The 19,995-nt window shown below is 43.6% G+C and overlaps 1 protein-coding gene across 1 annotated transcript in view; it reads right to left on the bottom strand.

Moving 5' to 3' along the window:
• Positions 1-19,995, bottom strand: part of LOC115083222 (receptor-type tyrosine-protein phosphatase N2-like) — a 1,006,533-nt gene that overhangs the window by 808,756 nt on the left and 177,782 nt on the right. Inside the window, exon 2 of the mRNA XM_029587031.1 lies at positions 10,932-10,982. Coding sequence (XP_029442891.1) covers positions 10,932-10,982 — 51 coding nt within the window. The remainder of the gene's footprint in view (positions 1-10,931; positions 10,983-19,995) is intronic.

The following is a 19,995-nucleotide window of genomic DNA, read 5'->3' on the forward strand; positions in this document are numbered from 1 at the left end:
AGAATTATATCTAAAATGTTGACTGTGTATGTAAGTTCTCATGCTACATATCATTCAGAATTGTATATCTAAATCATAAAATATCTAGATCTCCACTAGTATATAAGTATGATATAATTTCAAACAACTGTTTGCTAACTAATGCTAATGTCTTTCTACCTTACCAAGTTGTATCATATTAGGAGACGATGATCTGAGAAGAAACCTTCAAGCACAGTGCGTTAGGAACAGGAATCTGATTTAAGGATTCCTATTCTATTTCTATCTGCATCATAGTCATCAGTGTAACCCTTAGTAGGGGTTTTAGTCCCAAGGGCTCACAAACAGATTTATTTTTCTTCGGAGAAGACCTGGCCTAGCAATTTACCTCCCATGCTCAACTCTTAATCCTGAGGGGATTCTTTTTATGGGGGGGAGTTCTCATTTATGACCCAGATGATGATGTGTTACTTTGAGTGTGTGTAGACTGTAGGTGCATCACATGAGGTGAGCGGCTATAATAAATCAGACAGGACCAAGCTCTGGGTGTTAAAGTTTACTGATTTGATAATAAATACATTAAAGTCCATTTGTCTATAATGTTGAAGTTACATCTGATACATGGGTGTCCTTTATTCAGACTTCTGGGTAGAGCCTCATGATGATATTTACTGCACAAAGCTCACCCAGCGGCTAAATGGGAATCCTATTGGAGGGGTTCCCAACTTCACAGCAAAAAATCCTACCTTAGGTCATCTTCTTCCTGGACATCCAGCCTGTCCTTGTCCCAAGGGTGGAGAATCAGTTAGGGTATTCCGATCTTGTTATTTCATCCTTAGTTGATTTTTCTGGGGGACTTCTCATGGGGAAAAATCAAATGAGATCAGGCTATATCTCAGCACTGCAATCCCAGTGGGGAAGGGGGATCCAAAAATCTCCCCACAATGTTCAGATTTAAAAATTATTTCTAAAGTTAAAATGGGATACATCTTCTGCCCTCACTGTCTATCGCAGCAGAATCCATCACTAATGCTTGCCCATCTAGAGTTTAGAGAGGGTTCATAGGTTTTTGGTCCTCTGGTGAGAGGTAACAGGAATAAAAATCTATCTCTTTTGTAAATTAGTAGGCAAAGGACCCTCTGGCAGGGAATTCACGATGAGGTGTCACTTCTAACTGAAACTCCATCTGGGTGAAGCTGGGAGGCCTCACCAGATTGTAAAATTTAAACATCCTCACAGTTTCTGGGCTTCCTCAGACTGATCCTCAAGTGTCCTAAAATGTCTGGGCTAAATAGTATTGAGACATCCAACCACAGCCCTCCAGGTGGGAGGGACTGAGGGGGATGGATGGCTCCTTAATAGTGTGTGGGGGGGGGGGTGCGTGGATTGCCATATCAACATGTGACATCAGTAACACCAGAAAATGAGCTAGGAAAGCAATGAAACTCAAACACACTGAGAACAAAAAGCTATGTTAATATACTCCATTATCTGTGATGGTTATAGCTGGGGTTTTTTAGCACACCACGAAGTTCTCTTTTAATCAGTTTTTGTTTTCTAACAAACTTCCTCTGCTAGCTATTGGTATTGATTCCATAAACCACAAACTCATTTTTTTACAGCCTTTCGAGGCTACCTCAGAAAACAAAATGTTTTCATCATAATAGTTTTTTTTAAGGTATCATCATGTTTGCCTCTGAGAGAATCATTCATTAGTGAGGCCTAGCTTAAATGCATCCTGTGTGCCAGCCAATATAATCCGTCAAGTGGTGCTGCTTGAGCTGCTTCAAACCTGTTTCAAATAATCATGATTTTTATAGGTGTGTGCCTTCCCAGCTGTGCCATAAGGAGGTTTCAAGATGTGTACGTGACAGCCCTTTAAAGTAACAGGCATTGGAGATGTAGCTCCCACTGAGAGTAAACAGACAGTCCTGAGATTTCTCAAGAGATACAGAGACTTAAGGGAAAGAGCTAGAATTTCCATCAGTATGGGCAAGTTTCATAAGAACATAAGAACATAAGAAAATGCCATACTGGGTCAGACCAAGGGTCCATCAAGCCCAGCATCCTGTTTCCAACAGTGGCCAATCCAGGCCATAAGAACCTGGCAAGTACCCAAAAACTAAGTCTATTCCATATTACCATTGCTAATGGCAGTGGCTATTCTCTAAGTGAACTTAATAGCAGGTAATGGACTTCTCCTCCAAGAACTTATCCAATCCTTTTTTAAACACAGCTATACTAACTGCACGAACCACATTCTCTGGCAACAAATTCCAGAGTTTAATTGTGCGTTGAGTAAAAAAGAACTTTCTCCGATTAGTTTTAAATGTGCCCCATGCTAACTTCATGGAGTGTCAGATTTTGCTTGTTTCTTTAAGCTGGATCCAAACTTGAAATCCATATTTTTTGTGCTGATTTAAATTTTCACATGATCAAAACAGCTCTTTCACCTAAACTCCCTTGTCTCTCCCATTAGAATCTAGAGTATCTCCGCCATGCACAACGTCTTAACCATAGACATGCTAGGTGGTCCTTATTTTTTAACCGTTTTGACTTCGTGCTCAAATATCGCCCCGGAGACAAGAATACAGAGCTGATGCCCTGTCACGCTCCTTTCTCTCGGAGGATGTTCCAGAAGAACCTCAGCATATTATCGACCCGAAGAAAGTCATCTTGGTGGCCTCTCATGCTGTGCCCGCTGGTAAAACCATCGTGCCTAAACACCTCAGGAAGAAAGTGCTCTATTGGGCGCACGATTCCAAGCTGGCTGGCCATCCTGGTCAACATCGCACCCTGCTGAAGTGGCCAACTATCAAGGAAGATACACTCTCCTACATAGCATCTTGTGCCAACTGTGCCAAGCATAAACCTACTTCTGGCCAACCGTGGGGATTGCTGCAACCACTTCCAGCTCCGGAACAGTCCTGGACGTATATCGCTACTGACTTTGTAGTCAATCTTCCCCTCTCTGGAGGTATGAATACCATTTGGGTCACAGTCGACTGTTTCAGCAAGATGGCCCATTTCGTGGTGCTTCCTGGCTTACCTTCAGCCTTGGAGCTTGCGAAGCACTTCATAACCCACATCTTTCGCCTTCACGGCCTACCGAAGCAAATAGTCTCAGATCGAGGATCACAGTTCACGCCAAGATTCTGGAAGGCTTTGTGCAAGCTTTTCGACATTTCTCTAGATTATACATAAGCCTACCATCCTCAATCAAATGGTCAAACAGAACGGATGAATAGGACCCTGAAACAGTTCATTTGGGCCTATGTGAGTTGCCGTCAGAATAAATGGGCCGAACTGTTACCATGGTCTGAATTTGCCATTAATTCTCATCCAGCATCATCCACTGGATCAACACCTTTTGAAGTGGTATATGGTCGTTCACCATCACCGCCACTTCCACTGAAGCTCTCAGTGACATTCCCAGCAGCTCAGTCCATTGCTGATGATATCCATCAATTATGGACTCAGATGAAAGAAATGCTACTTAAAGCGAGTGATCAAGCCAAAAGGTTTTATGACGCTCACCATTCCAAAGAGCCTGTATTTCAACCTGGTGACCAAGTTTGGCTATCCACTAAGCACCTTAGACTGAAGTTATCCTCCACTCGATTTGCTCCTTGCTACGTTGGACCATTTCCAATCCTCCGACGTCTTGGCAACATCACTTACAGTCTGAAGCTACCACCTGGATTAAACATCCACAATGCTTTCCATGTTTCACTTTTGAAACCTCTCATTCTCAGTGAGTTCTCTTCCAAGTCTCAGGAATCATCTCCCATCAATGCAGAAGATGACCTAGAATACAAGGTCGAAGCCATCTTTGATGTCTGAAGACAAGGCAAGACTTGGGAAAACCTTCTTTCATGGGAAGGTTTTGGCCCCGAAGAAAATTCTTGGGAGCCTCTGGCTAATATCCTAGACAAAGAGATGATCCATCAGTTTCATCTCTCTTATCCTTGGAAACCAAGACCTGGTACCCGCAGAGGAGACCACCCTTTGAAGGAGGGTACTGTTGCGATCCTTGCAGAGTGTAGTGGTGCTGCAAGATTGGAGAAAAGTGGTTGTGGTCCCATTTCACAAAAGTAGTAGCAAGGAGAAAGCAGGAAACTTCAGGCTGGTTAGCCTTATCTTAGTGGTGGAAAAATTAATGGAGACTCTGCTAACGAAAAGGATTGTGAACTATCTGCAATCCAATGTGTTGCAGAATCAGGCAACATGGGTTTACCAGAGGAAGGCCCTGTCAAGTGATGTTTTTGATTAGATAGAGAATTAGATCAAGGAAGAGTACTCGATGTGATTTATGTGGATTTCAGAAAGGCTTTTGATAAGGTCCCACAAAAGAGGCTTATGAATTAAATGAGAATCTGAGAATGGGTCCCAAGGAAAAGGATAACAAATTTGCTGACTGACATGTCAATGAGTAGCAAAAAATGGAACCCATTCTGAGAAAGAAGAGTGACATGCAAATGACACTAAGATCTGCAACAGAGTGGACACAGCTGAAGAAGTAGAGAAAATGAGAAGTGATCTAAGAAAACTCAAGGAATGGTTGAAGGTTTGGCAGCTGGGAGTCAATGCCAAGAAGTGCAGGGTCATGCATATGGGGTACAGCAATCCAAAGGAGCTCTATGTGAGGGGGGGGGGGGGGGTGGCAAAAGATTGATGAGCACCGACCAGGACAGAAACCTCGGAATGATCGTGTCCAGTGATTTAAAGTAGTGAAGCAATGTTGACAAGGAGGTGGCTAAGGCCAGAGCGATGCTGAGCTACATAGAGAGAGACATAATTAGCAGGAAAAAGGAGGTGATAATGTCCCTGTATAGGTCTTTGGTGAGGCCTCACCTGGAGTACTGTGTTCAGTTCCAGAGACTACCTCAAAAAGGATAAGGACAGGATGGAAGTGGTAAGGAGAAAGGAAACCAAAATGCTCTGGGATCTGTACCAAAATACTTATGAAAAGAAACCGGAAGAGCTAAATATATACACTCGGGAGGAGAGGAGAGACGGGGGAGATAGCACACAAACTGTCAAATACATGAAAGAAATTATTAATGCATAAAAAAATCAAACCTTTTCTGTTGGGAAAAAAGTTGTAAAACTAGGGTTCATGATATGAAACTCCAAGGGGAAGACTCAGATTCAATGTCACTGGAAGGGTGGTGAATGCATGGCATGCTCTCCCAGAACCAAATACATTCCTAGGGTTGTATAGGCATTTATGCGGTCATAAGATGGAAGCATCAAGCTGTAGCATTCAGAAGAAAGTTAGGGCTCGATCACCATTCAACCTCCCCCCCTTAAGTGCCACATGTAACCAGCCGTACTCACCCCCAGGAGCTGCCGATGCACACGAAGCCAAGGTTGCCACCGTTTCCGCAGGTGCCCATCGATGTGGGCGCGTGCTATCTCCACATTAATAGGACCTGCAGCAGGAAAGCTCTTGTGACGCTACCTGATGGCATCATGGGAGGCTGTTCTTTAAGCCCAGCTGTCCCATTTCTCAGCACCTGAGCAATAGGTCCCCTGCCTTGTTTGCAGTGCATGTTGCTTTCCTTGTGCCTCTCTGTCTTGCCACGGTGTCTTGTCATGCCCTGCCTTGCCTTCCTGTGTGTCTCCTAGCCTCCTGCCTTGCTCGTTGTTATCCTTGCCTTGTTTCCCGTGCCTTGCCCTGCCTGTCTTGCTGGTCCCGTCCTTGTCTTGGTCTTTGGTGTCTTGTCTCGCCTTGTCTTGTCAGTCCTGGCCTAATTCCTGGTACTGACCCCTGCTATGGACCTGGACTACGCTTTTGCCAGCTGCCTGGTCCTGATCTCTGATATGGACCTGCTCTATACTCTTGCTAGCCGCCTGGAACAAACCCTTGCTTTGTACCTCGACCACTCTCTGCTTGCTATCTGCCCTAATCCTTGGCCTGAAGCCAATTACTGCCTGATCGCTGCCTATTCTGACCTCTGCCTATGTCTGGACTCTCTCGCTATCGCTCCTCAGTCCTGCCAGCCCCTGTAATCCAGGGAATAGGGCTGGTACAGATGAAGCTCCTGTACAGTCCCAGTAAGGGTGTGTCCTCCATCTGTCAGTGTGGACCAAGTAAGGTCGCCTACTAGGTTGTGTCAACCACACCACAGCACAAGGGCTCATTACTGCGATACCACAATAAAGCTAAGCAGTAAGTGAGGACCCCAGGATCTATGAGGAACGCAAGAGGTCAAGACCCTGTCATACTTGAGAACCAAAGGCAGGTTACACATATAGGGAGGGCCCTGTGGAAGACTAGAAGGATGAAATGAATACCTCAGTAGATCAGGCTAGGGCAGCAGGAAATGTATTCAGGGTTGGATTTGTCTGAGGTTCCTTTTTACTTTTCTGTAAATAAAGAGACTTCTGAAGAGCAGCTTAGACTCAGCAAACTTCTTAATCTGTTTTCTGGATAGACATTACAAAGAGGATGATGAAAACACCACCACCCTCAGCATCTCACCCTAGGCTAGGCAGCACATATATTTAAATCTGCCTGAACTCCTCGCTAATTAGGGAACCTGCTAAAGCTAAGGTCTCGCTGTTCTGCAGTGCCTGGCAATGTGAACTGAATTACAAGAGAAAGCTGAAAAGCTTCAGAGTAACAGGCTGCTTTTCTGCCACACAGCCTTAGTCTAAAAGGACTTTTTCCCATTTTATGCCTGTGGAAAAAATTCTTTATTGAACATGGTCCATATGCACATAGGGGTAGATTTTCAGAGCCCTGCTCGCCTAAATCCGCCCAAAACCGGGCGGATTTAGGCGAGCAGGGCCCTGCGCGCCGGGAAGCCTATTTTACATAGGCCTCCCGGCGCGCGCAGAGCCCCGGGACTCGCGTAAGTCCCGGGGTTCTCGGAGGGGGGCGTGTCGGGGGCGTGTCGGGGGGCGGGCCCGGTCGTCGCGGCGTTCCGGGGGCGTGTCGGCAGCGTTTTGGGGGCGGGTACGGGGCGTGGCTACGGCCCGGGGGCGTGGCCGCGCCCTCCGTACCCGCCCCCAGGTCGCGGCCCGGCGCGCAGCAGGCCCGCTGGCGCGCGGGGATTTACGTCTCCCTCCGGGAGGCGTAAATCCCCCGACAAAGGTAAGGGGGGGGTGTAGACAGGGCCGGGCGGGTGGGTTAGGTAGGGGAAGGGAGGGGAAGGTGAGGGGAGGGCAAAGGAAAGTTCCCTCCAAGGCCGCTCCGATTTCGGAGCGGCCTTGGAGGGAACGGGGGGAGGCAGCGCGGCTCGGCGCGCGCAGGCTATACAAAATCGATAGCCTTGCGCGCGCCGATCCAGGATTTTAGTAGATACGCGCGACTACGCGCGTATCTACTAAAATCCAGCGTACTTTTGCTTGAGTCTGATGCGCAAGCAAAAGTAGGCTGTTCGCGCGCCTCTTAAAATCTACCCCAATGGGTAGACAAGTGAGCTGAATAAGCGTGCCATTGAACTTATCGTGTGAAAGTTACTACAACAAAGTTAGCCAGGTAACTGTTACTGACCAGACCTCCCCAGCTAACTTTATCCAGACAGCGCTAAATATCAGCACTCAGCGGCTAAAAGGTAACCATGCCCTCCAAATGCCTCCATCACTGCCCTCTTTGTACCCATCTAAATGTTGTGGGGGCATTGAGTTACCCAGCCAAACTTTAGCTGGACAGGGCTGGGAAACATTGAAACTCAAAAAGTAACCCAGGCAAACCCTTTGAATATTGATCTCTAGGCATTTTTCCTATTTTGTCTGTTTAAAGCAAGAGTCTGAAGATTCAAATCTTCCTTTGTTTTTGTCTCTGCAATTTCCTTTTGCTTATTTTTCCTTCCAACTCAATCATAAATCGCCTTTATTATACTAAGATGCTTTCAGCCTTCAGTTGCATTGACGTGGGGGGTTCCCCCCCCCCCTTTCTATAATCCCCCTCACCAACTCTACCAATCCATCATGGTAACAGTCCGTAGCCAGGATCACAACTCACAGAATCATGGCCAGTGAGGAGCTAAGCCTGACCACTAGGTGTCACTGGAGTAATTGCCCAAGACTTCCTCCAGTCAGGCCATAAACACCGCCCTCTCTAGCCCAAGTCAGGTGGAGAATATAACCTGGACCCAGGAATAGAGCTTAGCTCCTCCATATGACATTGCATGACACTTGCTACTAAGCCAATAGCTCAGACCCAATTTCAGAACTCTTAGTGTCAGTTCTAGTTGACTGACAGTGGTACTGGATTAACAGATCTCTGAAAAGTAAAACCTCAGAAGAATATTGTTGCTATCTTCTTACTTGTGTTACTTGCAAACACAATGGGGTAGATATTTAAAAGCCATTTAGACAAATAACTCACAAGTTATCCATCTAAATGGCTTGGGCATATTGAGCATCTTATCCAGCTAAATTATAGCCAGATTAAGGTGTTTTTGCAGGACCCTTCTACAACCAGGGGGGGGGGGGGGGGGAGGGGGGGAGGGAGGGAGAGAGAGAGACTAGCTGTAATGCCCTCATCCTAGGTAGGTATTTATATCTCTATAGGAGACCAACCTAGTAACCCGAGGTGAGGTTTAGGTATTAGTGAAGGGGTTAGGGGCCACTTTGACATTCAAAATGAGACGTACGAAAAGAACAGTGCTCTCTTGTGAAGATTTGATGACCTTCAGAGTGAGGAAACTCACCCAAAGATGAGATGTGTGCAATGTTCTCTCAGCCTAGCTTGATGTTACCCAGGTAGAGAGTCCATCAAGCTAGGTTGAGAGAACATTGCACACATCTCATCTTTGGTTGAGTTTCTTCACTCCGAAGGTCATCAAATCACAAGAGAGCACTGTTCTGTTCGTACGTCTCATTTTGAATGTCAAAGTGGTCCCTAATCCCTACACTAGTAGATATAAATACCTACCTAGGATGAGGGCATTATGGCTAGATGCTCTCTCTCTCTCTCTCTCTCTCTCTCTCTCTTTTTCTCTCTCTCTCTTCTTAGAAAGGCCCTGACAGCTAGGCTCTGTAGGAAATACAACAATTCTGGCATTTATCACATAGTGCAAAAACGTTATTGCAATTTGTGGTAACTTAGCGCTTCGCATAGGTATTATTGCAATAAACTGCCTATTACCATAAAACACACCCCGATTGCATGCGATATTTAGTGCATTTTGATAAATCCTGGACTAAGTTAGCCGCATAACTTTAGACCTACTGGAGAAACACTGCATTACAAGCATCATTATAACCTTAATGATTGATGCTACTGCATGTTACAATATATTGTGCATTATTTTTCTTTAAAAACTATTCTATTAAATCTAAAAACATTTATAAAATCTGGAAAATTTTCCAATGCAATTTTGTAAACTAACCTACAGCAGCATTGCTCACAATAGCTATTTTCCTGGTTTTTGGTTCTACTGCAAGGATTGGCCATTCCGGGCAGCAAACTAAATAGGGTCATTTATCAAAATGCTATAAGGTGTTTTCGCATGCGTTAAGCACCTTTAACGCATGCGAAAACCCCTTAACGGATGCGATAGCACCATAACGTATGGTGCGATGCAAATCTGCAAAACAGGAGGAGTTAGGGGTGGGCTGGGTTTACTGTTTTGTTTTATGAAGTCCTATTGCAGAGCTTTAACACCAATTTTAGCTACACCTTTTTCAGTAGCATTAAGCTGTGCAATAGGTTGCATGAAGGTTTTATTGCATTTTGTGATGTGTTCTCAAATGCCTGTTTGAGTAGTTTTGAAGCTCCTGGAGCACCAGCTTAGCAAGAGAGAAAGAGAGAGTGAGAGAAAGAGAGCAAGCCTAGCCATAATGCCTGCACACTAGATAGGTATTTATATCTCTATGGGAGGCCCACCTAGTAACTCGAGGTGAGGTTTAGGTATTAGTGTAGGATGAGTCCATCAAGCTAGGTTGAGAGAACATTGCACAAATATCATCTTTGAGTGAGTTTCCTCACTCCGAGGGTCATCAAATCTTCACAAGAGAACACTGTTCTGTTCGTACAGCTCACATTGAATGTCAAAGTGGCCCCTAACCCCTACACTAATACCTAAGCCTCACCTCGAGTTACTAGGTGGGCCTCCCATAGAGATATAAATACCTACCTAGTGTTAGTGCACTCTGGCACTCACCCCAAAGTGCAAAACAGTTATCACAATTTACAGTAACTTAGCACTTCACATAGGTATTAGTACAAATTGCAATAAACTGCCTATTACCATAAAACACACCCCTTTTTCTATCACATGCAATATTTAGTGCATTTTAATAAATTCAGGCCTAATTCATGGATGTTCTGATCTTGTGCATCTGCACAATCTGCATGTTTTGAACATTCTGGTACAGAGACCGTATGCTACACACAGGCTGGTAAGGGTCAGCACATCAGGGGGAACTCGGTCTTGGCAAACTAACATATCTGAAGTAAGATGGTCTGCCCAAAATATGTTTACAAATGCCTGTTCCACTTTAGCTTTTGGTTTTACCCATAGGTGTCAGTTCTTTTTTTTTTTTCTCCCAGTATATGTTCTTATATATTTACACATTTTTAGACTAAATGTGAGCACCTTTTATTATGGCTGCATTCCTAATAGAGAAACATTTCATATTATATTCCTCTTATGTATGCATCAAGGTGACACCTGTCTGATATGGGTCAATCCAACAGGCCCTTTATTTACTTCTGTACCTAATGATGAGAGAGAATGCTAATTTGGTATGTTCTCTGGAATTAAAGAACAATAAAAACAAAATTTACATTTTTTTGTTTATCTGCCTACTCAATTATTTTAACAATGTGGTGGTAGTACTGTAGTTTCAACTCAAAATAGATAATATTGCTTTAACAACTGTTAATTATGTCTTTAAATCATTTAACAACAAACATGATCATTTTTTTTACAACTGAATATTACGCAAAGAGCATGCAAAAGCCATATAATGAATGAAAGAATCTGTCTTACCATTTAGGCAGATCTCAAAGGGTTTACACAAATCATCCTCAAACAAGCAACCTAAATACATAAGAAAGTTATTAGTGCTTTATCCGAAGATCTTTGACAGACAGAGAGCAGTGACTACAATATAAAGAATACAAAATGACAGGCTATGTAGAATGCAATCCTACTGTATACACTAAGCATTTTCCCCATACACATGAAGTGTGTATATATATATATATATATATATATATATATATATATATATATGTATATATACATATATATACACTACAAACAATCTTTGTGGGGGAACCATATAATTTGTTCTACATGGACAGAATTATATATAACAATGCCCTAATGTCCATAGAATAGTTCTTAATATACAATATTTGACCAGTAATTCACTTTATCAGAATAGACAAATGCAACAGAAAAAATAAATTTTTTCACTTGCATTTCTATGTTTCGTAAAAGTGAATCATTGATTCAATCATTGTATATTAGGCACTATTCTATGGATGTGCAGTCTTTGGCCCAGTGTGGACAGTTTGAAAATTGCTCATTTGATGGAGAGGTTACAGAGATCATGGGAAATTTGGGTCTAAAGAAACTGCAGTGACATTTATTCTTCAACCTTCATCACCTTTCCTGTAAGAGACTGCAGGCAACCTTCAAAACTTAAAAATGTACTTTCTAAATCAAAGTAAAAAGCATTCTATTCTGACAGACACTCATGCATCTGTCTGTTTTCAGTCTATTTTTGCTAACAGTGCCTACAGTCATATAATATTTATTTTATATGTGTACCAAGAGCAGGGCCAGGGCATTCTGCACTCACTCAATCCCTGAAGGATAGATAATTCCTTTTATCTTTACTCTGAACACAAGTTCTCCCTCCCTGATCAAGTAACAAGGGAAAATGGCAGAACTTTTACAAAATATATATTTTAGAAAACATTTAAAAAACAATTCAGATTTCCAATTTACTCCCTCCTAGCTATGAACTACGCATTATGGGGTACTTTTGTACCAGCCTACCTACATGTTAAGGCAATTACCACATACTATACACCAAGTTTCAAAGGCAACGTAGGCGCATATACTTTTCCTTTCAAAACTATCCCATCAAAACTACTCACACACATTTATACATGCTAATATACATGCATAGGCTTTCTTTTTTTTTTAATGAAAAATGACCTACATGCTTTTGAAAATGCAAACAATGAGTGTAAGTGCAAGCCCACCTCAAGCACAGTCCCAGAAATGCCTCTGGTCACTGCAGGTAATGTTACAAGCATATAGGCCACATGTGCATCTGTCAGGGGAGGCAATTTTCTAAAAGGCCATTTCCCTGGTTAAAGCATTGTTTTACCAGTGGAAATGGGTTTGAAAATGACCCTCGCCTCTGACTAGGGAGTTTTTTTTTAGGCTAGCATGCTTTCATTTCCATAGCAAATATTGAGACGTGTGGGCAGTCTTATTAATTCACCAGTAAGCAACGGGGATTCACTAGCACACACACACTCACTTTTCAAATAGAGATTTTTCTCCTTAAAGCCACATAACATGAGATAATTAACTATGAGCCTAGACCAGTAGGTACATTTATTAATGCATACAATGTGTCAATGAGTTCAATTCAATTTTAGGCTACAGAAGGCAAAAAACACTCTGTATTTTAAAGAGAACACTTTGCAGAACTCAACCCCTTCCACACGTTTGTTTTTCTAGGCTCTAACGTAATTTTTGGAAGGAAAATTCAATCAAACTAAAGTTAACCAATGCCTCGCTGTTCATCATTGAAACTACAACAAAAACAAAAGGCATTCAACAATCTTTAAAAAATGTGATATAGAAATATATTTACCACCAGTCGTAATGTCAGTTTCTATGTACTACCTCTGCTAATTTATCTTTATTATTTTCTGTAAGGTTAAGAATTTCATATTTCATTTTACATGATGGTTTCACAGTAATAGTAATTAGTTCAATAAATCACAGTGAATAGTGACACATGATGTCTTTCAGACACCTACTCTGCCTATAGGATCTCGAACAGGAGATGAAATAGATAAAGTAAACGTGAGGATAATCTCCTACCTCCTCTCAAATCCTCTCTAGATTTTCTCCCCATTCCCTTTCCACTCTCTCCATTTCTTAGTCTTTTTCAGTCATCTCCATCTCCAATACGGTTTCTCTTTTTAATCATTTCCTTCTTTCTGTTATGCTTATTCCATGTTCTTCTTCTCCTCCCTATCCTGTATCCTACCTGTCTCTCTCTCTCTCTCTTTCACTCTCTTTCACTCTCTTCTCATCTCTTATATAGTAGTAACTTAGTAAGTTAGTAACATAGGGCCTAATTTTCAAAAGCATTTAAAAGCTTAAAACTGGGTTTTACATGTGTAAAGGCGCTTTACCAGTGTAAGTGGGCTTTTGAAAATTGCTACAATATACGCCATTGAATTGTCAATAGGTTTTACCCACATTGAGTGCACTTAACATGAGTAAATGGCTTTTAAAAATTGCTATGATAGTATGTCATTCCTTAGAAAATTCACCTGTACATGTATGATGACAGACAAAGACCATTCAGCCCATCTAGCCTGCCCAGTTATTTTGTCCACACTCTTAAGGATACATCTCAGCTGCAATTCACAGAGTGTGACCATCTGCAAGATTTCTCCTTATCTAGGACAGTCTTGTTTATCTTCCTTGTTTGTATTCTACCATTATAGGTAGAAGAGCATATAAGAACCCCACTTAATTCACTTTAGAATCCAACTTTCCAATGCCTTACCAAAAAACTCTGTAATAATCTAAATAGCCACAACAATACTAGTGTAGTGATTGCCCAAATATCCAACATCCCAAGTCCCTTTTGTAGCCTGCTGTCTATGTGAGTCCCTGGATTTCTTCTGGGGCTTCTTGTTATTACTTCTAGTTATTACAAAGCTTGCAGATGTAAGTTGCACCCCTCTGTGGTGAAGACCTTTCCACATTATGGTGGCTGATAGTATTAGAATGTAGTCATAGTAGTAAGTTGATGAGTCGGGGGGGCCTTCAGATATGACACAGGTTGTACAGTCTATAGCCTTCCTCCCAGCTGAGTATCCACAGGGACAGGAGCCCAAAACCTACCTAGCAGAGTCACCCAGGGTGGAGGAGGCAAGGATAAGAATAAAGGAATATACTCCCCTCTTAAGTAAACCGTTTTTATTTTAAACAATGGCTCTCTTTTCTAGCAAATAATATTCATGCAATCAAACACCGTGTCTTATTAGCGCCTATTTAATGCGCGTCCGATGCGGAGTGAATGAGATAGCGCTCATCACATGCAAATGCATGTGAATGAGCCTATTACTCATTCATTCCGAATGCAAAAAGATAAATGTGCGTCTCAGACGCACATTTGTTGCTCAGCTATTAACGCCTGGAGCAGGCGTTAATAGCTGAGCGCATTGAAAAGAAGTACAGAAAAGCAGAAAAAACTGCTTTTCTGTACTTCTTTTTTAAAGTAAAAAAAATTAAATAAAATAACTCGGCAGAGCGCTGAGGAATCCTGGTCACTTTAAACTCGGCGGCCATTTTCATTACTGGCAGACAGGCAGGTTATGAAAACCAAGGCCGAGTTTACCAGCGTCGGTCTTCATAACCAGCAGCCGCAGTGGGTCACATTAGGAAGGAGGCGCTAAGGTCACGGAAGTGACCCTAGCACCTCCTTCCTAGCGCGACCCCCCTAATTTTCCTTGCAGCACCATGTGCGCGTTAAAAAAGCGGGTGCTGAAAAGTCAGCACCCACTTTCAGCGCACATAATTGCATTGGCCCCCTTCGCTCCAGGATGCCCAGGATTCCTCTTAAAGTGACTCAAGTAGTCATTCAGTCATTTATTTGATATATATAATACACCCCTATTTACACAAAGATCATCACAGCTGCTAGTCTGATATTATCATCGTGTCCTGAACTAAATAAACAGCATTACTAAAGAGTCTCTCAGGTCCCTTGCATAACCTATCAGACAAACTCAGCTCTGTAAGCATCTGCACTTCTGCTAGAACTTCTAGACAATCCAGAAATTGTAGTTTGACAGACAGCCCTGACTGCTTGTCAATTCTATGATAGCGATGTGCTTCCATTTTAAAATGGCATGAAATCTGGCAGCCGACGGTCCGAGTGCAGGAGGTCGCTCCCTGGACTTTGGCAAGTCTTATGGGGGTCAGGAGGGTCCCCCAAGACTTGCCAAAAGCCCCTGGTGATTCAGCGGGGGTCTGGGAGTGATCTCCTGCACTCGGGCCATCGACTGCCAGTAATCAAAATGGCGCCGATAGCCTTTGTCCTTACTATGTCACAGGGGCTACCGGTGCCATTGGTCAGCCCCGTCACATAGTAGGAGCACAAGATGGCGCGGCCCATCCAGTGCTCCTACCATGTGTCAGGGTCCAGCCAATGGCACGGATACCCTGTCACATGGTAAGGGCAAAGGGCCATCGGCGCCATTTTGATTAGTGGCAGCCGATGGCCCAGGAGCGGGAGATCACTCCAGGGACCCCACTGGACCACCAGTTACCTGTAAAAAGTTTTTTGGGGGGTCGGGAGGGTGGGGGAAGCTAAGGTATTAGTTTTAAAGGGTCGGGGTGGGTTTGTTGTTTATCGGCTCGGGCGCAGCCAATAAACAAAACCGCGATCGGGCCCGATGAAAAAAACCCCACATGTGAATTGGAACCGGAATCCGAACCAATTCCGGTTCCGATTCACATATCTATCATATAGTGCAAGCAGGTAAGGCTCATGGTTTCACAACATACCAAGAAGAAGGCTACTTCAATGCAAAATCCATGTGTCCTGCTGAACTTGTGGCAGCTTATGCACAAGTCAGTACAAGGTGTATGTGGATGAAAAATTGGGACTGGGACTGCACAAATCTCTTTCAATATAATCCACTCATGTACAGGCTCTTCAACAACACCAGGTGACTGGCTCGCTCTCAGTTGGTAGAATGGATGGTCAGGGATTTGTTGTTTGCATATGACTGTATATTAGAAGCCCAATTACTGGAAGACATCTAGGTTATCATAGACCTGTTTGCTCAGACAGCTAGATACTTTGGGTTCACCATCAACCTGACAACAGAGATCATATAACAGCCAGCTCCATCTAAGGTCTATGTAGGGGCCTACATATTTCATTGAAGGCACTCAGCTGAAAGCAACTGACAAATGCTGTTCTCAGAAGTATTTTCTATACCACCAACAATGGCAACAGGATTATACAACTCATTGCCAAGCCAAGCTCTTTCTTTGGCAGACTCTATCATTGTTTATGGGATAAAAGAAATATGAACCTGACCTTGAAGATCAAAGTGTACCAGGCAGCAGTAATTTCCACACTGCTGTATGGATGCTATACTGCAGACACCTTAGCCAACTCAAACAATTCCACCAGCACGCTTTGAGATCCATTTCCAATATAAGGAGGAAATACAGGATGTCCAACAGAGAAGTTCTTGAAATGTGCCAAATTTCTAGTGTGGATGGAGCTCTAATGAAAGCTCAGCATCAGTGAGCAGGCCATGTCATAAGAATAAAGGATATCAGAATTTCCAAATTTATGTTCTATGATCAACCAAAAATTGGGCACAGATCATAAGAAAGATAACGCTTCAGATTCATGGACACTCTTAAGTGCAACCTTAAAATTAGTATGGTAGACCTTAACAGATGGGAGAGCATGGCCTTGGACAGGGTCAGATGAAGACATCTCTGTTACTCAGGCCAACTGATGCTTGGAAACCAAGCGAACACAAGCACAAAAAGAAAAGAATGAGAAAAGAACGGTCAGCTCTGCAATGTCATCAACTGCAAGTTTGACCTATGTAATTTGTGCTCTTACTTGCTGGTCAAAAATTAGTCTTACTGTACATCACATCAATAAAATTAGTCAAAGAGAGCTGCTGAAAATTCATATATCATCAATGGGAAACATCATTTGCAAAAATTAGTAAGATGCATGCATTGTAATAAAATTTTGTAAAGCATGCAAATTGTAAAAATATAGCAAAGACTATAACAAAAGAAATGAGATATATAGGAAAATGAAATAATATAAATAAAACTGAAATGACATGAACCTAAATATTTTGCATACACAGCCCTTTTCTACCATTACAGCCTTCCAGGCAAAGTAACCCAGCCTTGTGCCTGCCTGTGTTTACTGTTGAACTTCTGACATTTCATATTAATTGCTTTGCCATTTATTCTGGCAGCCTCAAGACTGTTGAAATCAAGCAATTCCACTATATAAAGACTTAAGCTTGTGCTTCTAGACTGTGCTGTTTGGTATTGTTCACTTTTAGCAACTAAGGTTCCTCTGTGCTTATCCCATGCCATTTTAAACTCTCTTATTGTATTAAGCACCATTATCCATTCCATGCTTCCCCTCTCCCTCTGTTATACTTCCCATGCAATTTGTTATAGGTGGCTCTCACATTGTTCCTACAGTGCCAACTAATTATGTATAACTGTAAATTTTCAGTGAATTAAGGAGCTAGAAATACCAATGTGTCACGGGGCTTGAACTGGAGAATAGCAGAAGGCAGAGGCTGGGAAGCTGTAGAGGAGTTGTGGGAGATACAGAGTCAGGGAAAGACCAGAAGATATTTACCTTTACGTTGTCAGGTAGGCAGACACACTCTCAAGGTCCCATTGGCTCCAAGACAGGGTGGTCCCCTGATTGATAATAGTATATAAGGAAAACAACAGGTACACACCTTTGCTGAAACAACAGACACCTAGGATGCGTCATCTAAATTTCTGCTCAGCTGGCCTTGTTCCTGTTCTGCCTCCATCCCTTCATTCCTGCTACAGGATTCCTGTTCCGCAGCCAGATCTGCAGTCTCGCTCCAGTGTTCCTGCTTCATGCCTCTCCCCTAGGTTGCTGATATTGAGCATGCTCCAGCATAACAACTGCATGCCGAGACTCTTCCCAAACTAGGCCTGGTTTTTTCCTGTGTTGATTCAACCTTCATCCAACAATACAGTTCCTAAGGAACACCTCCTTCTAACGTGCCATTCACTGGTAACCAGATGTTCACTGATACAATGCTCCTACACTTTAAAACTTGTAGAGAGAAAGGGACTTGTGTGGGTCTCACTCTCTTTGCCACATTCTGCTGCTGTTACCCAGCCTCTTCAGATTCCAACAAAGGATCGCCATCTTTCATTCCCCCTATACTATTTTATCCCTACCTTCAGATAGCACCAGATTTTTTTAAAGGCTAAGAAGAAAACTACTGGCAATGAGGTATGTTGTTGACATAGATCACCTGATAAAGAATGGTGGCAGATGAGTGGCTCATGGAAACTGTGATGCAGCTTCCTGAAACTATCTTTCATCTCAACCAAATCAGATTTGGAAATTCTGGAAGAAACACCTGCTCAGACAGAGCAGGACTGAAGCATTCAAGTATTCCTGCTATTGAACATTATCTATCTCATAAAACTGGTAGTGTCAAACTTAATTTTGTAATATTTTCTTTAAAAATTTTGTGAAGGTTTGTTCATCATTTAGCCAATTCTACACGAAGGCTGCAAAGTTGTTTTCTCAAGTAGGGAGGTTGAATTATTTTATCCACTATCCCACTGATGAGAAGAGTCAAAGGTAAATCACATTTGTCTTGCTGATGTAAATATTTGATCTACTGCATTAATGCTACACAACTAACTTTCAGGGTCTGAATGTATTTGTCTCCTAGAAGTAATTGCAACTGGATTTATTTCTTGTTGTGAAGCTAGACAGATGGAATACGATGTGCATTCATTTTAACTGAATTTGAAAAACACAATGAATAAGGGCCAATTGATATCATTCGAAAGGACCACAAAACTTCCGGTCAGGCCTACAAATAGGGGCCATGGCCTAGGCCCTAGTGCAAAACCGGGGTCTCGGCCTAGGCTTGGGCTTGGGCCAAAACCAGGGCCTCAGCCGAGACCCAAGGAAAGGCCCAAGCCCCGCAGAAAAATTAATTATTTGATCCATCATGTATTCAAAGCTGTAGCTAGGCTGGGTCCAGAGGCCTGGGGTGGGGCCCAGTCCAGAGTCTAGCTCCCGACGCCTGAGCATCAGCCTAGGCTGAGAACCCTGACACTGGGGCGCAGTCTGGAGGCCGAGTCCTAAGGCCTGGGCCTCAGCCTATGTCAGAGACTAAACCCAGACCCAACATCGGGGCCCAGTCCAGAGGCCAGGTCCTAATACTTGAGCCTCAGTCTAGGCCAGAGCCTGAGCCTGAGTCCAGGCCCAACACTGGGGCCCGATGAGGAGGACAGGTTCTAATGCCTGGGCGAAGGCCCAGGCCCAGGCCTGATACAGGGGTCCAATACAGAGGCCAGATCCCAAAAGCCCAGGCCCTGGCCCAGAGGCCAGAGTCCTGGCTGGCAGACCCTCTTCTTGTGCTGTTTTTTCGTAAATGATGGCGTCCGTCTGGGACACACCAGAGTAAATCAACTCCAGCGCATTCTTCTCAGCGAAGGGCGCCATTTTGCTGTATGGCACCGGGCTTGGGCCTGGGCTCCAGCCTAGGCCAAAGCCTAGTCATTGGGATCTTGCCTCTAGACTGCGCCCGGCATCAGGCTTGGCCCAGGCTTCAACCTAGGCCAAAGCCCATGTGTCAGCATTCAGCCTCTGGTCCAGGCCTCAGCATTGGACCTGGGTCCAGGCTCTGGACTAGGCCGAGGTCCAGATGTTGGGATTTGGCTTCCAACATGGGGTCCAACATCGAGCCTGGGCCAGGCTATGGTCTAGGTTAAGACACAGATGTTGACACCTGGCCTCCAGGGAAGCCCTGGCATCAGGCACGGGCCTAGGCCAAGGCTCAGGCACTGGGATCTGATTAATGGACCAGGCTCCTGCTTAGGGCCTGGGCCCTGGCTTTGGCCTAGGCTGAGGCCCAGGAATCGTTATCTGGCCAAGGCGCCATCATCAGGCCTAGGCCAAGGCATCAGGACCAGGCTTCCAAGCCTTGGACTTGTGTAGAGCCTAGGCTGAAGTGGCAGAGACTTTCCTGCTGCCTCAGCCTAGACAAGG

This window comes from Rhinatrema bivittatum, chromosome 2, assembly GCF_901001135.1.
Source record: "Rhinatrema bivittatum chromosome 2, aRhiBiv1.1, whole genome shotgun sequence".
NCBI classification, from domain to species: Eukaryota; Metazoa; Chordata; class Amphibia; order Gymnophiona; family Rhinatrematidae; genus Rhinatrema; species Rhinatrema bivittatum.